The following is a 14,437-nucleotide window of genomic DNA, read 5'->3' as shown; positions in this document are numbered from 1 at the left end:
TATAGTTGTGAGCAAAATATCTGAAATTAAATAATCGAACTGCTTCAAACCAAAATATTAAAATATAATTTAATTTAATTTTTCAAAATAATTTAGTTTTACTTAATAAAGCTCTATGCAAAGGAGAATATTAAACAACTACCAACTCAATTAAATATCTCAAAGCTATGATAAATAGTCAAAGATATCACCCTAACTTTCGTTGTATCATCAAATTTCAAACACAGACTCAACCAACAAACTCGTGACATTCCTGTCACTAGAAGACACCACGAGTTTTTTATACTCGTGGTGCTCTCGCAACCCGACCCTACCAAAATCGACATTTCTCAATACCTTATCCAAGAGTAAAATATATTTCTTGTGACAAAGAAACGCGGAAATTCGATCCCCATTCATGTGCACACTCATCTTAGCCTCGTGATCTAGACTCAGTTGCCCCATGATCTCATTTTGTAGCTTCTCGACGACCTCTGCCTCTCCCTCGACCTCTTGCGGATACTCCAACCAGATAATAAAATCCAACTCCAAACCCTCATCGGAGCCCGAAAACGACGACTTAAGTTCAATAAGTCGATTAAACAACTTCCTCAACACAATTGTTTTCCCCGTTGATGATCCTCCCAAGATCCCAACTTTGCTCCCATTTTCACATAGATGCTTCAAAACCTCATCAACATATGCATTGTAAAATGCAAGATCATCACCATCAACATCAAACTTCTCTTGATTCAACTCCAATCTCTTGCAAATCATGTGCTCCGGATTCAACCTCTCCAAAACCACACAAGCTTGTGCAGCCATCTTGGCAACATCTCTACTAAGCTTTGCAAGCTTCAAGAAATTGAACGTCAACACTCTCGACCTCAAATTCTCGAGCTCTTGAATTATGCTGCGCGCGTCTGCTGATGAGCAGAGGCGGCGGCGGGTGATCTTCGTGTACTTGTTGATGAACTTGGTGCACTTGCCATCGATATCCGCGATGATTGTCTCGAGCATTTCGAACTCTTTGGTCTTCTTTGAGAGGACTGAATTTCTCAGACATCGCTCGATTTCGTCTTTCCTCGACATTATCGACGCCATGAGAGCTATGAGCTCACTTAATCTGTTTTCCAATTTCTTGATGTCTCTTCCTTGAGATTTAACGTGCAAGAACAAATCCTTGCATGCAGGGTAGAATTCAACCACGGATTGGGCTATGAATGTTGGGGCGACTTGGAAACGTGCCATATCCTTTCACCAAAAATATAAATCACAAGAAAAAATGAATGATTTCGTATATGTATAAAGAATAGGGTAATAGCGCCTAAATACACGAATTTCACAAATTTCCGATTTTGCACATAAACTTTCAATTTTATTTTATTCTTACACTTTTGGCGAATAAATGCTGAAGTGAAAAATCAGAGCTGTTTGTGTGGCTTAAACGAAAGTCTTCCTAAAATGGGTAGTTGGACTAGTTAATTCCATCATACAATAGTTCCTAAATAGTTAGGTTATCATTTAAGGCATTACTTTTTTTTCGGAATTTAGGGCTTAGAAAGCGGTGAGTTCACAACTCACGGCTATAGTTCGCGATTAAGGACCGTGGGTTCGCCGTTCAGGTTGATTTAGGGATTCCGGTTGTAGGTTCGCACAATTAGGGCTTCGAGCTGTAGGTTCGCGGTTGAGCTGTGAACTTTGGAATGTTCGTTGTATGCAAAAAAAAGAAAAGAAAAGTAGGCATGACTTAATAGTGAAAAATCGGAATCATGTGAAATAAGTATTTGCATTATCAACCCTAAAAAGTAATTAAGAAATTTAATAAGGGAGATTTGGCGAATTTTATAACTTATATAAACTTGACACGGAGCAAGATCATACGTAAATGAAGTATGTAAGAAGACAGCAAGTGGTACGAACTCTTGTCTGTGAACAGTGGGCATCTACAGTTTAAACCTCACCGTTCCCCCGATCTCCCACTCAAAAAAAAAAGAGAGAGAGAGAGAGAGAAATTGCAACCAATAAAATCACCAAAATTCAAAAATTCTGAACCGAAAAAAAAAATAAAAAAAAATAGAGGATAAAAGAAATTTGTTACCTGGATGAAACCCAATGCGAAAGTACAACTCAAAATGCTCTTAGTACTTCACAAAGCAGCTGATTAACTCTAATTAAACTCTCTCTCTCTCTCTTAAAGAGAGCTATCTGCTGGCAAACTGCATGAGAAAACTGTCATACTAAATATAGAGTGTCGTGTTTTTGGAATAGAAATTAAATAGAGACAAATTAAAGATTAATTAGTACGCGCTTTTGTTAATTAAATACGAAAATATATAGTCGGAGAAAACAATTTTGAGATATGGCTGATGTTTGCATTAGTGATTCAGTGTTCCACTTATTTTATGGCCTGCAGATAACAGATTATAGCATTTTGTTCTTGTTTTTATTTGTATTTTAATTTTTTGTTAGAATCCAAACTATAAATAAATAAATAAATACTCGTATGCATTGATAAAGTGAAACACAACATACAAATATTTTATAGCTAGATTAATCAAATTGCATCATTTCAAAAAGGACCGGATGCAGAAAAAAATGGAGTATCTTTTTACAGTCAAATAGTATATATCATATAAAAAATAATAACAATAATACCGATAAAAATATATAAATACTCCCTCCGTCCCATGAAGCAAGACCAAGTTCTTTTCGGCACGAGAATTAAGAAATTGATATTTTGTGCGTTAAGTGTGATAAGTGAAAAAGTGAAAAGGTGAATAAAGAGTAATTTTTTTGCTATTTTTAGAAACTGGTCTTCCTTTGTGGAACAGACCAAAAAGAAAATTTGGTCTTGCTTCATGGGACGACGGAGGGAGTATTTGATATAGTAAAGTTAGGTTTCAATCACCACTAATTTTATGTTAGGAATTTTCTGCTTGTCTAGTTTCTATCGAGGATTATTTTGTTTTTTATTAGTTCAGTGGCTGTTTGTAAAAATATGAAATTGTATTATTTAAAAAAAAAATATAGTGCAAAACAATAGTAATAGTTTGTCGAGTTATTATTTATTGTAAAAAAAAAACAATGAATTATATATACACGTTGGTGTTTCGACTGATGATAAACATAAAAAAATTTGAATCTTTAATTAACCAATGAAGGGACCTCAAGAAACAAATTGGGCCCAAATCCCCTCTCGTTAATAAGCCCACTCAAACATGGGCCTTTTGAGTAAGAATATCTCTTAATTTCATTTTTTTTTAGTTACAACTCACATACGCATATCAAGTAATTCGAATGTTTTGTTCTCAAAAAAAAAAAGTAATTCGAATGTTGAATCTATTGGTTTCGTTATTTTGTATCAAAACATATTTGTAAAATTTAAATTTTAACATATCACGTAACGAAATAATCTCATGAAAATTTATGTGATGACTATTATAGTGACCTAGTGTGCTGCTTCGTAGCATCAACTTCTAGAAGAGATATTAAAGGGTATTGTTAGATATTACTAATTTGGATTAATAGCCTTTTATATCCTAAATTTTCAGTATTTTTTATAAAATCTTTTGAATTTTCGTTTTACCTAAAAAATATGAACTTTTAGCATTTTTTATAAAATATCCAGCATAAAATATCTCGGACATTCATTTTCTCCTAAAAAACCCCAAACTTTCAACATTTACTATAAAATGTCCCGCTACACAAAATTCGATGACCGAAAGATGACTCTTCTCAAATTGATTGTCGTCAAATTGCGAATCTTATACCACTTAATTGATAATTTGAGACTTCTCGGGTGAAATGCGTCATTTTTCGGTCACCAAATTTTGTGTAGCAAATGAAAGTTGGGGATATTTTATAAAAAAAATGTTGAAAATTCGAAATTTTTTAGAACCAAATAAAAGTTCGAAATATTTTATGAAAATTGCTTAAAGTTTGGGATATAAAATACTATTTTTTTTTTGATAAATTATATAAGTAAATAAAAAAAATTCAAAGATCGCGCGATATAAAATTCAAACTCAGGACCTCATAGCATTAACCTCTTATCATTAGGTCAACACACACGTATGCGTGCGCGAGAAATAAAACACTATTAACCCTTACTATTTTACTACTAGTATGAAGAGATTGGAAGCTTAAATTAGATCGGTCAAACACGACTTTTCTCAAAATTCCAATTATATAGTCAATGAACAATTGATTTGTCTTGGGATGTGGTTTGGCGTTGTTGAGCTAACCCAATTAGAAAGCTTTTATATTAGTAATTTATAACGATAACGTTATTACTTTATTTAATCGATCGAATATTCCCTGTATTTTCTTTTGGGCCAAAGTAATTATTTATTTTAAAAAACTGTTATTGCTAAAAATGTAACCCTTTGAAAGTTTCGATTATTTATTCTCCTAAAACTAGAGGAAATCCATTTTCTAAGTTAGAACACCAAAACACCTTCTTGAGTTAAATATCTCATTGAGATTTTGTTGGTATGCAATATATTAAAGAGTTGACGTAATTTGCAAAACTAGAGATTAAAAAAAATTGAGTGTATTCTACTTGTAGCTAAGGGTTTATTTCACTAAACGAATAAACTAAATGGCACTTTCGAAACCATTAATTTGGTAATTAATTAATTGAAACCATCAAAAATATATGGTACATGAACAATTTACATCAATTTATACAATTATACATTATACATATAATATATATGCAACATATATGTAATACCTATATATTATATACAATTATTGAATATCAATTATGTGAGTAAGATAATTAATGGAGTTCTCATCATATATCTTGTAATTAACATGATATTGCTGGCTGAGAAGGACTGCCCCTGACATTATAACTTAATTATCATTATTTTTTTAACTAATATTCCCATGATTGTAGATCAAGTTGATAATGACACAAATACATAAATTAATTTAGCTTTAAAAAACACCTATACTGTTCTCTCATGAATTAATTAAAATCCATAAATTAATTTAGTATTTCGGGTAAATCCATGCAAATCCTAGTGGATCCATATATTTTTCTCTCACGAATTATAAAAAAATTGACAGACATGTTTGAACGTCTGTTTGGTTTTATTTTCTGTATTTATTTATTTTTACCTTATTTAGGGTTTTGCAGTGTTTTATTACATCAGTTATTCTCAGTATATATGAGGATGACTTGTTATTATATAATTTTTTTTCTATTTCTAATATTAAAGAATAATTAAAAACCCATTAATCATTAAAAAAAATTGATACAAAAATGAAGTTAAACAAACATGCCCTTATTATTTCTTTCTTATCCAATTGGTCTCCCAATCCTTATTGCAATAAATATTATATATATTACAGCAAATACTATAATAATTAAAACAGTATTTTGAGCTGCACGGCTAATGATGTGTTCCCCACAATTTCTTAATCATAATCATAAAGTCTTCTTCCACTATACAAAAATGCAAGATTTATAAAATATGAGATAAACATCACCATCTATCTTATCCCTTTTCTCTCTCCTCTACTTTATAATTATAAGGATCATGTGCATATGCACATTATCTATTTAAGGAGAGAGATACTCACAAAAAAATTCAGTTTAATTTATTTATTTTTAGTTTTGGGAGACTTACCCAACCCACTTGATATGTCAAGTTGATCTCTTTAATTTCCTTTATTGTCCCTTCTTGTTATTGAAATGGCAAATTTAGTCAATACAACTATACAAGTATACCTATATATGTGCCTACTAATAGTGTGATTAGTAAAATAGTCCATTCTAATTTTCTTGCATGCATGGATTGTGAGAAAAAATTAATATTTTTTCGGCACTAAAATTCAAAATTAATTGATATATATCGAGACTCATTTTGTTGGTAATTGCGGCAATATTAGATATTGAGTATTGCAATGTAAATTACTCCATCGCACGAGCATTTATATCGGGCTGACTCATCCGCCGATTCAAGTCAATCTTAGCGATGAGTCAGTCAATGCAGGATGGGATGATTCGAGTCAACATGATGAGCTAACTGAATACAACATTTGACTCATAAATAGGCTCAAAGCATGAATGAGTCAAGTATTGACCCAATCAATGTGAATGCTATAATTATTCGATAATCGGACGACAAAGAAAATTCACAACACGAGGTTATATTTGGCTTAAAATATTCTATTATGGAGTAGTATTTAAATGTTTTTATTCTAATATCAAAATACTTATAGTATTGAAATGTTTTTCTTATTTGGTTTTACTTGAAAACAAATTAAATCTCATGTATCATCGTTTTGATCATTACCCTATTTTAAACAATAATAAAGATTTACAAAATTTTATTATTGTTACTAAAAACCATCTAAATTATAGAAATCACTATCTTACTCCAAAATATGTTATGGATTTTCATTCAAGGTTATTAATTTTAATATCCCTGATAAAATTAAACCCGCTAAATATAGAGAAATAGAAAATGTTCTCCTTAAACAATAATGTGTAGTTTATATTCTATATAATGTTAAATCGAAATATATTATTTACTACAATAAAATATTTTCCACTAGTGGGCCTCTGTCAACAAATAATATTTGAAAGTGAGTTAATTTATTTTTTCAATGGCAACTATTCGTCGCTAATTTATATTTTTGTAATAGTGAGTAAAGTTTAAATAAATGCCAATCATGGATAAATGGTTGCCTAGTTTCAATCGCTATTATTACATTATTTGACTTTTCACAAAATTTAATGTGGCCAACCGCCCATGCATAATTTGAAATATTATTATGTTCAAAACTGTGTTGAAATTTATAATTGTATGATTGTATCATTCTTGCCATATAAGCAATTATAATGACGTTGGGCTCCTCCAGGGGCGGATCCAGGATTTGAGGTTAGGGGGGGCTGAATTTATTGATCTATGACGTATGTAGGCATTTACACGGGGGTTCGGGGGCGGGAGCCCCCGAAGCAAATTTTTTTGAACATTCCGTACACTTTATTTCCATGCATTTTTTTAACAATCACTTAATATAATAGATATATGTTTGCAATTCAATTAATTCAACATCAAGTAGATTGAAAGTATACAAAACAATATTTTTATGCATTCTTTTAAAAAAATATATTTCATTTTCTAAACAAATAAACTGACTTTCATTGTTAATAATTAGTAATTTTACTTTTAACTTTAGAATGGACTCAAATTCAACATTAAAAATTAATTAAGAAAAAAAAAATAGGATAAAAATAACATAAATGTAACAAATCAATGTACAATTTCAAAGAATTAATATGGATAGTTGGATATACTAGAAATAATGTATTACTATATTTTTTCTTCTATTTCTTATTTATATACACATATACATATATATTGATATATTAAGTGAAATAAATTTCTATATTAAAAAAAAAAAAAAAAAAAAAAAAAAACTCAAAAATTGGGAGGGGGCTTCAGCCCCCCCTAGCCCCCCCCTGAATCCGCCACTGGGCTCCTCACATATGATTTGTCCTAACAATCACGATAGATTATGATATTTAATTTACTTACTAATCAATCAATGGAGTAAATTAATTTTCAAAAAAAAATATTACTTTATAACTTTTATGTTGTGTCTCAAATTCTTAAGTACTATTAATATGTTTCATGGGTTCCTAAATAAGAAATTTATTTATATAAAGATGAATCTCGTTCTTGAATGAGTGTTCAAATTTCAAAATTTACAATATATGGCATCAAACTTTATATTTTGTCCTTGTTCAAAATGCAAAATTATTTACCTTTTCGATCTGTTTCATAAAAAACATGCATAATTTTCATTTTCGTCTGTCTCATAAAAATATGTATACCTTATTTATAATAATAATAATTCTTTCACTAAATATCACAATTAACGATGGACCATTTCTTCATTCACACTATACTTTACATGATTTTTTTTAAAATTCGTGTCGTTTCATATTATGTATTTTATGGGACAAATGAAGTATTAATTAAAAGATAGAAAAAGTATAATTGTCCACTTAAACGGTTAAAATATAATTATTGAAGGAGGAATGAGGTATATAGTAACCTTTGACCAAGTTTAAAAAATAAGTATATCAACTTGTGAGTTTCATTGGATAAGAGCAACGTCATGAAATAGTTCGAGTGCATCTTAAATTCGAAAAATACAAGACCAAAAAGCACACTTTTTGCATAGTCATAGTCATCGTGCCATATATGTGTAACAATACATTTAGACCATCCCAAATTGTTTTTACTCAAATTATTGTTAAAGAATACCTAATTTTTTTTTTTTTTGATCAATAAAAAATTCATTAAAAAACTGGGGTGGTACTAGGAGTACCAAAAACATCAAACAAGTGGTGCGAACTCGTTAGAGCACCACAAAGTAAAAGAAACATTGAACTCGACAACATGGAAGATTTTGTTCCAACTCCAAAGCCTCCCTTTGACCTCATTAACAAGATTGGACACCTCCCAATTCTTGTTCTCAAACCTACTCTCATTCCTATACTTCCAGATCAGCCAAACAGTCCCAATCCAAAGAGCTTTAAGGAAGTGTTTTTTAGGGAGAAAAAAAAAGTGTTAAAGAATACCTAATATTTGGGTATATGGACAAAAAAAGTGTTTTTTAGGGAGAAAAAAAAAGTGTTTCTAACTTCAATGATTTGTACCAAAGTTTACACAAAAAACAAATATTATCACCAATGTTTCATATTGAAATACTTAGTATTTATTTATTTATTTATCAAAAAATTAATGAATGGTAAAACGTTAAATGGTTAAATATATAGTTTAATTTTAAAATTAATAACAAATACTGGCAACAATTATTCTAAAATAGATGAGTGAAGATTACACATTTAATTATTAGTATTATTATTATTATTATTATTATTATCTTTTTGCATTAAATAAAGAAATTAATTAAAGTAATGTGAATGTAGTTTTGGTCAAAAATCTTTCTGGTAATTGATTTGGCTTATATATATAATAGACTAAATATCTTTCTAAAAAAAGTCTATGAACTTTAAGAAAAGTTAGTTATATATTTAGTGAGTCGAGAAAGGGATCCACAAATTAAAAAAATAATGATAGTTAATGAAATTATTTTTAAAAATATTGAATCTATTAATAATAATTTGTGTAAATATATAAATCATAAAAGTGATAATTGATGGAAGCTAGGCCGATTTCAGCAGCACAATGCACAAAAAAACTCGACAGATATTTCTCGTACACATCGCGTAAATAATCCCACCAAGCAGGGGTATTTTCGTCCTTTCCCCTGCCCCCATCTCCATTCGTAAATTCCGCCACTATTCCCACAAACACCCACCATTATTAATTTAAAAATCCCCAACTCCCACTTTCTCTCTCTCTCTCTACAATCTTCAGCTATTTAAAAAAAAAGAAACTCCATTGCTTTTTCAGACTTATTTTCTACAGAGAGAGAGAGAGAGAGGGGAAAAAAGAAACAAAAAAATTTCAAGAATGGTGGATGATTTCATGGTGTGTGTGGACAGGATAATAGCTTCAGCTGCGTGCTTTCAAGAATCTCCATCATCATCAGCAGCTGCGGAGAGAGAAAGCGAGGCCCAAGATAGTGTTGATGTTAGTGTTGTTGGTGGTGAAAATGGTGGCGCGATTGCTGCCGAAGATGGGGTTTTTGGCGGCGACGGCTGCGATGTCAGAGGTAAAGGGAGTTTGAGAGAGTGCAGAATTTGTCAGGAGGAAGATGAGGAGCAGGATATGGAGGCTCCTTGTGCTTGCAATGGAACCCTCAAGGTTTCTTTTGTCTTCCCTTTTTTCTGTGTGTGTGTGTGTGAGAGAGAGAGAGAGAGAGAGATCATATGTAGCCTATGTGTGTGTGTGTTCTGAAAAAAAGTTTTCCTTCTTCCTTATGTTTAATTTCTGTATGTGTGTGTGAGAGAGAGAGAGAGGGCATTTTTTTTTCTTCCTATGAGATCATGTGTAGTCTATGTGTGTATTATTATCTGAAAAAAGTTTTTTTTCCCCCTTATTTTTAGTTTGTGTATGTGTGTTCTGATAAAAAGTTTTATTTTTTTACTCCTATTAATTTTGTGTGTGCTTGAATTGCTTCTTTACCTTTTGTTTTAGATGGAAATTGAGGTTGAAAGTTAATGTTTTGTTTTCATTCTTGTTTTGAACTGATGAAGCTTCTGATTTTAAAAAAAAGTTACTTTATTTCTTTCTACAATAAAATTTGAGAGTGTTTATGTTAATAAAATTCTGGCCTTTGTGTGTTTTAGATTTTCAGTATTGATTGTCTTTCTAAGAAAAAAATGCAGTGTCTTGGATTTTTGGGGATTTCTTTATGTTGAGCATTGATGCTACTTGTAATTGGCTGTCCTATTTTTAATTTTTTTGGTTATATATTTATTGTCTCTTAAAGAAAATAAATTGAGGTTGAGTTTAATGCTTTGTTTCCAATCTCTGTTTTTCTACTGATAAAGCTTCTATTTTTTTATTATTATTATTATTTTTTTTAAATCCTTTACGATGAAATTTGAGAGTGTTTATGTTAATAAAAAATCTGCCCTTTGTGTGTTTTAAGTTTTTGGTATGTGGGATGTGCATTGATGCTATCTTTAATGGGGTGTCCTATTTTTTTGGTATAATATTAATTGTCTTTTTATACAAAAAATGCGGTGTTTTAGATTTGTGGGGTTTCTTTATGTTGAGCATTGATGCTACTTTTAATGGTCTGTCCTATTTTTTTGTGTGTATATATTTATTGTCTGTTTAAGAAAAAAATGTAGTGTTTTGGGTTTTGGGGGATTTCTTTATGTTGAGCATTGATGCTACTTTTAATGTGCTGTCCTGTTTTTTTTTTTTTGGGTATATATTTATTGTCTTTTTAAGAAAAGAAATGCCATGGTTTAAATTTGGTGCAGTTTGTGCATTTAATGGCACAATCCCAACTTGGATTCATAGCCTATATTTATCCTATTGTGATAGATTCTATTGATTTAGATCATGATGTTTTTAATGAAAGGAATTCATATGATTCAATGCTTCATGTCTTGAATTTGTGTTGACATTTTCATTTGGACTGAATTTTAATTGCCTACATTGTGTCAAACAATGGTGTAACGGCAGCCGTTGTATTGATGAAACGAAACACGAGATTACAACTCAATATGCAATAGAGGAAATGTTGTTGCAATTTGTTTTTCATACCGTGGAGCTTTTCTTGAATTAGAATCGTGTTTCGTGAGCTATTTATTTCGTGATGTTTCTACTTCTGATTCTTGAGGAGTTTGTCATTTATGAAACACAAGATTACAACACAATATGCAGCTGAGGAAATGTTGTTGCAATTTGTTTCTCCTACATGATTACAAAAAATAAAAAAGTTTGATCTTTTCTTCGATTTTGCTTCTCCGTGGAGCTTATCTTGAATCATAATCGCGTTTCATGAGCTATTTATTTCGTGAAGTTTCTACTTTCTGATTCTTGAGAAGTTTGCCATTATGAAACACAAGATTAGAACACAATATGCAGTCGAGGAAATGACCGAAATGTTGTTGTTATTTGTTTTTCCTACATAGTTACTAGAAATAAAGTTTAATCTTTTCTTCAATTTTGCTTTTCCGTGGAGCTTATCTTGAATCAGAATCGCGTTTCATGAGCTATTTAGTACAGCTACTGAACTAATGTATGTTTCTTGAATCAAAATTTGTTCGAGTCTGATATGTGTCGTCGTGTCATATGTCTCGCCATGTGAATGTTCCTACTTTTGTTTCCCTCAAGTTATTGCTAGATGCTCGGAGACACGCTTGATGCTAACTCTCCTTTGATTTTCGTGTAGTTTGCTCACAGGAAATGCATTCAGAGATGGTGCAACAAGAAAGGGGATATTACTTGTGAAATATGCAATAAGGTAAGAAAATGTTTGTATTAAAGTAACATCGTATGAATAAAACATTGCAGTAGAAATTTAATATTCGGAAACCTTCCTGTTCAACAGGTTTTCTCTCCGAATTATAGCTGCCCGCCTCCGAGAACCAATGCTGATGTTTTGGCTATCGATATCAGGTAAATGTTCTGACTTCTGTCACCTTAAGTTATGGTTTTGGTGGGGAGTTCGACTTCCACGATCATTAGGAAAAAAAAAAAAAAATCAAAATTATGTATTCCATGTTTTCAAGTAAGAAACTTCCGCCTTTCTTTTGTGTTTTTTGTTGTATAACTATATGCTATTTACGAAAGGAGATATAGGAAATGAGGGGCATCCGAAAAATAGAGATGGCGAATATAGTGATTGTTTGTGGATTTGCATGACTTTGATCGCGTTATCCTTGTGAAAAATATCTAATTTTCATCGTGTAGGGCTTTAACCGTGTTTTGGTATATAGTTAAATTTCGGGTTAATCATAGTTTGTGTCCCTAACTTTAATCGTTTCTTGAAAAATGTCTTCAACTTGCGTTTTCACTTCAAAAACGCTGAAAGTTGGAACATTTGCTCCGCTCAAAATTTTCGTCGTTATTCAAACTATTATTAACATTATCTACTCTTCTCCATCAGACAAGCTTGGGGACCTCACATTGATCTCCGTGACCCTCGGTTGCTGGCTTTTGCAGCGGCTGAGCGTCAGTTTCTGCAGTCAGATTACGATGATTATGCCATAGCAAACAGCGGGACTCTTACCTGTTTCCGATCAGTAGCTATCATCGTAAGCAAACCAAGATACCTTCCTACTGATTTCTGATCTCTCCTTTCGACAAAGATATAATGTGCCCCTTTTTCTGATTCCGGCAGCTGATGATGCTCTTGCTGATACGTCAAACTCTTTTGATCACGAGAGACTTTGGAGTGCTGCGCGAATCCTCAGTTTTCGTCCATGTAAGTTGAAAGTCGACTTCTAATTGAGCAATGCATCCTCAATTGTATGGTAAATGGTAAATATATTGAAGATTTCTCACTTTGCCCTCTTCTTGAATTCAGTATCAGATTTCGGTTCTTCAGCTTGCTGGTTTTCTTCTTCCGTGCTACGTGGTTGGCCGTTCGTGGTACATTGTACAATGCCGTAGGAGAAGGCAGGTTTGTTCGTCTTGATATATATCCCCGTCCTGTATTACATCACGCTACGTTTTATTACCGTGGTTCGATACGATAACACATAATTCATGAATGCTTTATACACTGATCAAGATTAATGTGAAACTCATCATTATTGAGTTTCAACCTTGGTGAATATAAACTATATAGTGTATCAGGGTAGGATAGATGCTTGTTTTCTGCATCAATTTTACCATTAGGGCTCGTTTGCTATGCATGATAAGGGTAAGGGTGTGATAGATACGTATAAATTAATGACCCGTTATATATTATCCATATTTTTTTTTTATTCTGTATCACACCTGAGCGGTGTGATAGCGTAACATATTTTTTATATATCTTACCAAACATGATTTTAAATATCTAATAAATTAGTAATAGACATCCCAATCAAAGATATCACACGTTATCCAATAACACATAGCAGACAAGCCCTTGAGCTTCATGTATTATGCGTTGTATTTGGAGTTGTGTTTATGCGTGTGCATACGCCCGTAAATGCGTAGAGACATACTTGTGGGGAAAATATCATTTGTTGTCGCAACGTTTTACCACTTTTTCAATAATGTCACAATGACGATTTAGCAATTATGCTAGATCGTCATGAGATCCGAATCCCAGTATCGGAAAATCCATGTAGCACGCTTGATCTGAGAATGAAGTTGTTGTTTTCACGTCAGATTTGACATCCCATGTGGATTTTCCGATACTGGAAGTCATGCCGAACTCATAAAATGTGCACGAACCGTTCAACACGTTTTCATTTACGCACAAGTTTGACTGATTTATACCATCTTTCTCCATACATTAGGGTTGAGAGCAGGCGGCGCTGGCAGATGAGCTGAGCTGGTTGTAAACAGCTTCGTTTCGTGTTGAAAACAAGCTGAACGATCGAGGATTGAACGAGCTTTTAACGCGATGGATTGGTCGGAGATTAAGGTTTGCTCCAGTGATGTTTGTGATTTCTACCTGGTGACTCAGAAGCAAGTGTAAATTTGAGTATTTTGAGTTCACTAGGAGCTTTTGCTTTTGTGGAATTCTTGTTTAGAAATTGAAATTTTTATTGTTACACAGGCTGAAATGAAATTGCAATTACTACCCTAGCAAGTTAGGCCTAATTTCTGAATATCATATTTTTTTTTTTTTTTAAAAATCAATTTCTAAATATCATAGTTAACATTAACAATGCTAAACTTGAAGTTTTCATACTTTTTCGATTTTTTTTCTTTCTTCTAAATGGTTCAAATTATATATGATTGCTTCCCTTGGGGGTTTTATTGCAGAAAATACTAGTTATTAATTGAAGAAAATAATAATTAAAAACTATATTAAATTGAAAGTGGAGACTAAATGTGGA

General features: G+C 31.9%; 2 protein-coding genes across 3 annotated transcripts; one reads left to right on the top strand and one right to left on the bottom strand.

Moving 5' to 3' along the window:
- Positions 1 to 210: 210 nt before the first annotated feature.
- LOC130997009 (uncharacterized) lies at positions 211 to 2,202 on the bottom strand. Its single transcript, XM_057922288.1, has 2 exons — positions 2,081 to 2,202; positions 211 to 1,233 (listed from the first exon to the last, which is right to left on the bottom strand). Exon 2 carries the CDS (start codon positions 1,228 to 1,230, stop codon positions 211 to 213), a length of 1,020 nt encoding a protein of 339 aa, XP_057778271.1. The 5' UTR covers positions 1,231 to 1,233; positions 2,081 to 2,202.
- Positions 2,203 to 9,289: 7,087 nt separating this feature from the next.
- On the top strand, positions 9,290 to 14,183 carry LOC130999776 (uncharacterized). Of its 2 annotated transcripts, none has more exons than XM_057925412.1 (7): positions 9,290 to 9,782; positions 11,830 to 11,901; positions 11,989 to 12,056; positions 12,547 to 12,694; positions 12,781 to 12,864; positions 12,967 to 13,058; positions 13,892 to 14,183. In XM_057925412.1, the coding sequence occupies exons 1-7, from the start codon at positions 9,489 to 9,491 to the stop codon at positions 13,923 to 13,925; spliced, it is 792 nt and encodes a 263-aa protein (XP_057781395.1). In that variant the 5' UTR covers positions 9,290 to 9,488; the 3' UTR covers positions 13,926 to 14,183. The 2 variants fall into 2 exon arrangements, with proteins under 2 accessions (XP_057781395.1, XP_057781396.1); XM_057925413.1 differs by having other exon boundaries at positions 12,967 to 13,062.
- The last annotated feature ends 254 nt before the right edge of the window (positions 14,184 to 14,437 follow it).

The sequence above is a fragment of the Salvia miltiorrhiza genome, chromosome 8 (assembly GCF_028751815.1).
Source record: "Salvia miltiorrhiza cultivar Shanhuang (shh) chromosome 8, IMPLAD_Smil_shh, whole genome shotgun sequence".
NCBI classification, from domain to species: domain Eukaryota; kingdom Viridiplantae; phylum Streptophyta; class Magnoliopsida; order Lamiales; family Lamiaceae; genus Salvia; species Salvia miltiorrhiza.
The sequence above is the reverse complement of the archived record's forward strand: the minus strand, read 5'-3'. Positions and strand labels throughout refer to the sequence as shown.